General features: G+C 33.7%; 1 protein-coding gene across 1 annotated transcript; it reads left to right on the top strand.

Annotated features, from left to right (window-relative positions):
• Positions 1-3,675: 3,675 nt before the first annotated feature.
• On the top strand, positions 3,676-5,295 carry LOC149405171 (HXXXD-type acyl-transferase family protein). The gene has a single exon (XM_089605893.1). It carries the CDS (start codon positions 3,820-3,822, stop codon positions 5,203-5,205), a length of 1,386 nt encoding a protein of 461 aa, XP_089462019.1. The 5' UTR covers positions 3,676-3,819; the 3' UTR covers positions 5,206-5,295.
• Positions 5,296-9,948: the final 4,653 nt, after the last annotated feature.

Here is a 9,948-nt window from a genome sequence, read left to right as displayed (position 1 = left end):
CATGCTTTTTCAATCAAAATAACTATATTTTTTTTAATAAACAGATTACCTTAGGATTTTAATGTTCTATCAATATAACCAACTGATATCAAATATTAAACTATCGATACGGATGTTGTGGTTCAAATTTATTAGTATACTGATCACTGATTACAGACTACTAAATCATAGTGATTTTATTTCACTTGAAGTACATTGTACAACCGTACAAGCTACAACAATATTCTAATACCCTATATGCATTAATATGTATTGTTTTTCCTATAAAACCACCGTAGAGCAACTCATAATGAGAGTTTTGCTGGTGTGGTAATTTCCAATATAACCGCCACCGTTTCGTTGTGTGTTATAAACTCTGGTGGCAGGATGTGCACCATTGGAGGTATTTTCTGAAACTACTTGGGTATAGCCTTACGAGCTTAATTATATTGTCCCTTTTGCTCAGCCTTTTTGGCCCGATGTATTATACCCGAAATTGAAAAAGTAAATTCTATGTTTCATTGTTCACCCGAAAGACAAACTTAAAACACTTAAAACTCTAACCTCACCATTGAGCGTGTACCCCTAATTATCGCAAATATTCTATCGAAATTTCGTGACGATCTAATGGTTGGTGAAGGTGAAAATGCATTTTACGGCTGGGCTGATCGGAGTTGGTGGGAAAACAAATTCGCCGTTCACCTCTTCACTCGAAAGACCAACTTCAAATGCTCGGAATATCATCTCCACCGTTCATAATTATTGGAGTATTGGAGTTAGAGTTATAGTAGATTTCTTAGTGTTTAAGTAATCTGCGTTGTTATTGTCGTTTTCTTTTCTTTTTAATGAATCAGCTTGAAACGACTTGTCGTCGTTTAGAACGCTGACTTTGTTTTGTATTCAAGGATTCAAAATCCAATCTTATCAATCAATATTCAGAATCTTTTCATTCTTTCTCTCTAGAATCTTTCTCTCGATCCCAGATTCAATAATAATGGACGAATTAGTTTCACGAACATTCTGTTAAACATTTGTGACCATCTAACGGTTAACGAAAACGAAAATTTAATATTAGAGCTCTGATACCATGATAACCTTGCAAAAGAGAAAAGTGGTTGAGAGAGAATACTTTAGGTTTACATTGTGAAGTTCTTATATAAGAATACTATAAAGAAGAATATAAATAAGCAAGATAATAAAGAGTTAGAGATTAAACCACCCTTACAGAATAATAATAACTACGCTAACAACTCATATTCTAGCTAAAAAATTGCTGCTCTTTAATGAGGTTGTATTTTGGATCTTTTATTTAAAAAAAAAAAAAAAAAAAAGCAACGCAGCCCACACTAAAATTGGCCATTCGTGTCCTTTGGCACCGATGTTTAGCTCTATTTTTTAAAATAAATAATTAAACATCATTAAATTATGATAGGTTAATATAATATATTATACATTCATATTAACTTATTTGTTGCTTAGATCCTATGCGGGATACCTCATTTTTGCGGTTTACTCTTGGGGTAAAGGTTTACAAAGCGACACAACTAACATTACTCAAATTCTGCAATATACCTCATACGACACGCAAGTTAGTTACGAATATACCATAAGCTTTTTAGCTCTTAAACACTATGTACTACACTTACTTGCCGTGGTACAAGTGTACTACACTAGCACTCAATTAAAAACAAATAAAAAAAGGACATCAATTAGTTTTGTAGGGTTTAGGGATGTTCAGCAACACGAGATACGGATGGTATTTTGATCCATAATTGAACATAATGAATTTGTTAAATAGTCAAATTTGTAAAATTTAAAAAATTTATTGGCATTGTTAGGCCATGATATTGGTACTGCTAAACTTTCACTATCTTGCTAAACAAATTTGTGATTTTGGTCATTTTGTTACAAATTTAAAGTCTTGTTTATTTTATAAATTTATTAGTTTTAAATGATTATTTGTGTTTTTTCTTCTAGATATTATATAATTGATAATAATTTCATCATTTAAGTGTGAAAAAAATATTTGCACATAAAAAACATTATATATGTATATTTACTTTAAATACATATTTATCTAATTTAAAAAGAGACAGACCTTAATATGTCTATATTGGTCCCGAGCCAGTCCTATCAACTATACTATGTCAGGCCTTATCGACACTACTACGAATTTCATTTTCTGGTGTGGAAGGGTATTAGGTGCGACATGTCGCACTTAAACGGGCATTGGGTGAGACTTATCGCACCGGATACCCTTCCGCACCAGTAAATGAAATTTGTAGTAGTGTCGATAAGGCCTGACATAGTATAATTGATAGGATTGGCTCTGGACCAACATAGACATATTAAAGTCTCTCTTTTTAAATTAGATAAATATTTATTTAAAGTCTGTCTATATTCCAATTCATCCAGTCATCCATTTTTTGAAGTCGGTCGGGGCGAATCAAAGTCCCACCCCATTAAAGGAGAGCTATGTAAATGGCTACTCTAAGCCTTTTGCACTAAAATTCTAATTTAATTATCTAATAATTAAGAAAATAGTTCAAATTAAAAGAATAAGACATGAACCAATTCTATGTTTAATATTTAATTTTTTTTTTTTTAGAGAAATATTTGAATTGTTAAATTATAATTTTAATGAAAGATAGTCATTCCACTACTTATTATAGTTTTTTCAAATATCTGCAGATTGAGCATTTGTAAATTGTAATGCAGTTAGTGGAAGGAAATTGCAAAAAGCATAAGTGGGGCTGAACGACGATTGTTCTCTTGCTATTTGCTCTTTCTATAAATCCTCCACTTCACTTATAAAATAGACATTATTCATTGAAACTCGGTGGAAATTGTTCAGAATGAATATCATCACCAAGTAAATGTCATAATTTTGTCTGCCAAACTTCCATTTAAAACCCTTTCCATGAAAGTTGGACGACTTTGGTGACGTCCTAAGTGTTTGAATGATTAGATTGATTTTGGGTTTAAATATTAGGCCTTAGTAGTTATAGGCTCATTTATATGGAAAAATTACATAACTACCATAGAACGTGCGTCGTTTTTTATATTTCACTCATGTTTTCAAAATATTTCAACAGTAACCTTTTCATTTTTCTCCAAATAAAAATACCTTTTGTGTTTCAACTCTGGTCAATAGTTATTGAGATCTGGTTTATTGAAATTTGATCAACAATTATTGAAATATGGTTAACATTTTTAGAATTTTGGTTAACTTTTATTGAAATCTAGTTAAAAATATTGATATATTGAAATCTGGTTAATAGTTATTGAAATCTAGTTAACAGTTATTGAAATCTGATCAACATTATTGAAATTTGGTTAATACTTATTAATGACAAAATAGATACTTCAAAAATTTAAACGGTTATTTATGAAAAATAAAAGTTTCTAGAAGCCATTTTTAAAAAAACTCAAGTTTATCATATTTAAGTCTAATTTCCAGAAGCTAATTCTAGATAATTTTATGGAGTTCTCTAGAAGATAATAAGGATAAGATTAAAATTATGAAAAATACTATAAAAAATGATTTATAACCGTAAGATTAAGTTTATGTTGACAAAATTATAATCATTAATTTAAAAATATCATTAGTATAAATAGAGGTTATGTACTTTAGTTTGTATCAAGCAAAAACGTTATAAACACTCAACAATATAAAATACTCTTTCTTTCATGAATTCAATACTCTCTCCCAAATCTTTAAATCCTTCCTCCACCAACTAAAATAATTTCCTTCTACCAATTGCAAAAAAGATGTGGTCCAACTTCAAGTAGCCATATTAAATTCACATCACTTTTCTTAGAAATCTCATTCCCTTCAAAATGGATACATTGCTCGAGGCTCAGAAAGAAGGAAGATTTGAGGTAAAATTCATTAAAGATCACATTGTCAAAGCCTTCAATAATCCCTTGTCACAAAGGCCTAATCATGTCTTAAATCTCTCAAACCTAGACCTACTCTCGGGTCGATTTCCTGTTACATATCTATACTTTTATCGTAATCCAATTGACAACGAAGCCGATCTCATCGAAAACTTCAAGCGATCACTTGCCCTCACTCTCGAGCGATACTATCCTTTCGCGGGCCAGATCGTTCAAAATCCCGACACGGGCGAGCCCATGATTGTCTGCGACAATTCAGGCGCCTTGATCATAGAAGCCAATGCGAACATACCTTTGAAAGCATTGGACTTCTATGATCTAGACAAATCGGTGAAAGGGAAACTTGCTTCAATAAGGCCCGAATTCGCCACGCAGATCCAAGTCACGCGGTACACTTGTAAGAGCATTTCAATCACTTTTTCTTTCGACCATGCCCTCGGAGACGCCAGTGCCTTTGGAAAATTCATTCTCTCGTGGTCCGAAGCAGCACGAGAAAAACCGATATCATGCATCCCAAACCACCATAGAGACACGATATGTCCTCGAATCCCCGCCCGTTATCATCCCTCGTTGGACCAGAGATTTGCCAAATGCACGATCGAAGAGATCATGAGCATCCCGGTTCCAAAAATCCTAATCAAGCGTCTCTACTATATCGACGCTCTATCCATCGACCGGCTACAAAAACTCGCCAACGCGGAGAACGGCGATGCGGAGCACAAGAGGACAAAGATCGAGGCCTTCTCGGCCCACGTGTGGAAGGCCATGGTCAAAGTCGTTGATCGAGAAAAATACGAGACTTGCAAGATGGGTTGGCTCGTGGACGGGCGTTCAAGAATGTCCACCGGCACTCAAAGCTCAATGTCGAGCTACATAGGAAACGTCTTGTCCCTCGCCTTCGGGGAGGCAATGCTCGATGAGCTCGAGAACGGCTCTATCCATGACGTGGCGGAAAAGGTCCACGTGGCGATCTCTGAGGCCGCCAACGGGGCGCACTTTGCGGACCTTGTCGACTGGATCGAGTGTCACCGGCCGGGGATGATGATGTCACGGGCCGTGCTCGGACACGGCGGGCCCACGGTCGTTCTTTCCTCCGGGAGGCGATTTCCGGTGGCCGAGATAGATTTTGGTTTCGGGTCCCCGATTCTTGGGACGGTTTGTTCCACCATCGAGAAGATCGGAGTGGCGTACTTGAACCAAAGGCCGAGCGCCCAAAACGACGGCGCGTGGGTTATCTCTGCCATACTCTGGCCTGAGTTTGCGGCGGCATTGGAATCTGATCCGGTGTTTCAGCCCATGACCGCTAGTCATCTTGGACTCGTATAAATGACATGTCATGTGCGACTTTGGAAATGCTTTTGTTTCACCATGTTGTTGTTATGGATAGTAATAAAAAAATTAATTGTTATATTGACCATTTTTTTAGCAAATTATATTGAGCATTGAAGATTGTTCATGAATATTAAAAAGGTCTGTGTGATGTATCTATAATTTGAGTAAATATGGTGATATTTATTTATAGTACACGTTTTTGTACGTGTATAAAATGTTGTTATGGATAGAAATAAAATAAAAAATTATTATATTGACCATTTTTTTTAGCAAATTATATTGAGCATTGAAGATTGTTCATGAATATTAAAAAGGTCTGTGTGATGTATCTATAATTTGAGTAAATATGGTGATATTTATTTAGTACACGTTTTTGTACGTGTATAAAATGTTGTTATGGATAGTAATAAAAAAAAAAAATTATATTGACCATTTTTTTTAGTAAATTATATTGAGCATTGAAGATTGTTCATGAATATTAAAAAGGTTTGTGTGAGGTATAATGGAATGTATCTATGATTTGAGTAAATATCGTGATATTTATTTAGTACACGTTTTTGTACATGTATAAAAAGTTGGATAGTAATAAAAAAAAATTATTATATTGACCATTTTTATAGAAAATTATATTGAGCATTGAAGATTGTTCATGAATATTAGAAAGGTCTGTGTGATGATGAAATGTATCTATGGTTTGAGTAAATATGGTGATATTTATTTAGTACACGTTTCTTGTACGTGTATAAAATGTTATAAACCGTCAAATTTCAGGGACGCCTTACATTTTGGTTTAACAAGCTTATTTTATTTGATAATTTTTTTTAAGGAAAATTGCCAAAAGTAGGATTAAATTAAGGTCAATTTCCATTTTCCTACTTTTTTCAAAAATTTACCAAATTAGGACCGGTAAAAAAAAAGTCAAATGAGAGATACACAAAATTTTACCTATTATACCATCATACTAATTACCAACCTACAATCTTCCCCAATAAAATCTCTTATTTTTTTTCTCTTTCTTTCTATTTTCCCGCTCAGTCCATCAAGAAAAAGATTTTTTTTTTTTTACAAGTCCTGGTTTAGTAAATTTTTGAAAAAAGTAGGAAAATAGAAATGTCCCTTAATTTAGTCCTAGTTAAGGAAATGTCCCTTTTTTTAAAGCATAAATTAAAGAATTAATTCCTTTTTTACCCCCTGGACTCGTACCTCGATTTCATTTCACCCCTGGACTCGGGATTGTTGCATAACTAATCTCAGAACTTAGACACGTGTTACAACTTGCCACTTCCGTCAGTATTTGGACATTAAATTATAACGGTTTGATGATGTGGCATGATTTTAAAGGCTTTATTGGTGGAATTATGATTTTACCCCTGACTTAGTTTATTTGAAGTGAAAAAGAAATTGAAAACTAAAATCTAAATGAAATAAGCTTGAATAATAAATAGAAGAAATAACTTAAATCGAAAATCCCAAATCAAAACTCATTCACGATTTGGGCTGAACCCTAGATCGCGAAAAAAAAACCTTCTTCCTGAAACAAAACCCTAATCCAAGCTTATTTCTCTGATGTTCGTCAATGGCGTCGTCTTCCACGAGTAATTTCTCTGACGTAGTCGACGATGGCCATTCCGATGACAAGCAGAGGCCGTGGTGTCGATGCAAGATGGCGTGTGTTCTGCGGACGGCATGGAAAGGTGATCATCCTGGTCGGCGTTTTTATGGGTGTTCAAGATACAAGGTAATTCATATTTCCCCTATTCTCGTCTTCGTTGTTGTTTTGGGTTACTGATTTCGTGTCCTTATTTTGTTAGCAGAGTCCCGAAGATAGAGGTTGTGGTATATTGATTTGGGTTGATCCTGAGATGTGTAAAAGGTCAGTTCAAATAATTCCTGGTTTACTTAAAAGGATTAACAATCTTGAAGCTGCTTTGAAACAAGTTGAAGTGTCAAAGAATGATGTTTATGGAGGAGACGAAGACGAGCTGAATAGACTGAGGGAGAAGATAACTACAGAAGCGCAAAAGATCAAGTTTTATATGGTTCTCATCATGCTTGCTCTTGTTTAGGTAATCTGTTTCAAATAAGTATATGTTATGAATTAATTGTGGTTGTTTATTAAGTCTGTGAATATTCTATGTCTGTTAAGTGAGACTGATGTAATTGTCAAATTATGTTGTAATGTATTGGGGATTATGATAATTGAAGTTTGGTCTAAACTTTGTAATCGGTATTTTGTAATGGAATGTGGTATTTTCTAGCTCGGTCTAATACATTGCCAATAAAAAGACATAAATTTGATACATTGTCAATACAAAAAGAACTAGGTTTGATACACATAATTCATACACGTAATTTATTGTTTTTTCATTGAGTTTTGTGAACCCGTCACCCAAAAAAAAAACTGAGTTTTGTGAACTTGTCACCCAAAAAAAGTGCTTGAGTTTTTTCACCCAAAGCCAGTACATCATCCATGTCTACGTGGTCTACGAAGTCAATCCGACCACCAACATAGGTCAAACGCTCATTCACCACTTCCACTCTACCCCCGTGGTGAACTTTGAACGTGAACATACCAGACCCTTTAACTGAAACAATAATCAACCAATTTTTAATTAAAATCAACCACAGCAGTATTAAAATACAACTACTAAACAAATTCAAAAGGACAAAAAACCAATAACAGACAACCACCCACCACTGGTCCCCCCATTTTATTATGTTTTAAAGGTTCTAACGCTCAAAACTAAGGAAACAACAAAACAATGGTGGTCCCTACTCAGATTCTTTACGAAATCGAAACATAACTCAAACCAAAACCAGACAATGTGGTCCCTACACTTTTCAAACCCTAAAAACAGATATAAAAAGGGTTTCTCACCATATACTGGTCTATTATTGACCGACGCGCTCTCTGATGAACTTGTCTCTCGACCAGCTCTTCTTTTCGTCGGAGGCTTGGGGTTTTTTTCTCCGACCCTGTGATTTCTTCTTCGAGTACGCTATCGGAGACTTCGCTGGCACAGTTTTTTTCTTTTTCTGTGCCGGAGACTTCATTCTGAAACCTCCTCCAGTGATGCTAGGGTTCGATTTCGCCGGAGATTTGGATGTCGAAGGTTTCACCATTTTTCGCGAGACAAGAACAAACCCTAAATTTGTGTACGCGGGATTTGTTCTTTCATTTTTTTAAAAAGTATTTATATTTTTGAAACAACTGTAATATTTAATAATTATTCTAATAATTAATATATATGATAATATTTAAACAATAAAAGTAATAAAAGTATTCAATATATGCAAAAGTACACTTATATCCTTTCAGACCCGTTCACGTGCTAAACACGTGACCACTTAACGTCCAAATACTGACGGAAGTGGCAAGTTGTAACACGTGTTTAAGTTTTGAGATTAGTTCTGCAACAATCCCGAGTCCAGGGGGTGAAATGAAATCGAGGTACGAGTTCAGGGGGTAAAAAAAGAATTAATCCTGAAGAAATGAAAAATATCATTAAAACCCTAAAGTTTTACTCATGTGTCTCAATATTCTCATCTGATTGACCTTTGTGATTAAAAGAAGCCTATGTTTATATATATACTAATATTCAGTCTGTTATTATCTAAAGTCTAAACTAGCAGGTTAGCGTGTATTAATATTTATAAACTGACTAAAATACCATATTTTTGGAAGATTAATAACCAAATATATATATATATATATATATATATATATATATATATATATTTATTAAATAATAATAAAAAAACAAGTAGGCTTGGACTCGAGAATCCCCAGTGGCACTATTGAATCACTCTCGTTGCCTCTTGCCACCCTTCTTCTTTTTCAGTCTTAAATTCTTGTTTCATTTTTTATATTTCTTGATTCTTGAGTGGTAAAAGAAAAGGGCAAACACAATTAATGTTGTATACAAAACTTCTTGGGCAGGGCCGGCCCAACCATTGTTGATGCCTTAAGCGAAACATAAAAATGAGACCCTAAAAAAATAAATAAATATAAAATCAAAAGTAATAGTATCAATTTTTTTAACAATTATAACATTGTCTTCTTAAATTGAAAAAAAAAGTGTCTATCAAGATCTTTGTGAGCACGCGTCTTCAACTTGTCCATTTTTCGATCCAAATACCTAACAAATAGATAAACATACAAACAAAAAGTTTAGCAAATAAATATTTATAGAAATTGAACTTTTCTAACCTTTTGTGATGCAAACATATTAATTAGATCTATGAATTCGAGTTCATATAACATATTTTTTTTTCAATTGACAACATAGCTAACTCGTTCAACTGATTTTTTTTTTTTTTTTGCGGAAGCCACGGTTACCGGAATAGTCAGTAATATTCACGCATTTAGAAAAGAATCCATGTTTTTAATATAATCATGTGTCTCTAATTCAGTAATATTCACGCATTTAGAAAAGAATCCATATTTTTAATATAATCATGTGTCTCAATTAGACTACTATTTTTAATATCACTTGAAGTCAATCGATGATTGTCTTTCTCTCTTTTGCTTTTCTCATCTGGTATTCAATGTATTTATTTCTAAGCCTCTCAAATGGTCACTAATGTTGAGAGAAAACTAATTTAGTGATTATGAAAATAATATATAAATAAGTAAAACTCTATCAATAGAAATTTACCTTAAAGATTAAGTGAAGCTCACGTCAAGAAAAAGAAAGAAAAAAAATATTGATTGTCACACTTAGTGATTAACGGCAC

The sequence above is a fragment of the Urtica dioica genome, chromosome 2 (assembly GCF_054948205.1).
Source record: "Urtica dioica subsp. dioica isolate 48M chromosome 2, U.dioica_male_clone48M_v1_H2, whole genome shotgun sequence".
Lineage (NCBI taxonomy): Eukaryota > Viridiplantae > Streptophyta > Magnoliopsida > Rosales > Urticaceae > Urtica > Urtica dioica.
Note: the sequence above shows the minus strand (reverse complement) of the source record. Positions and strands in the feature narration are given on the sequence as shown.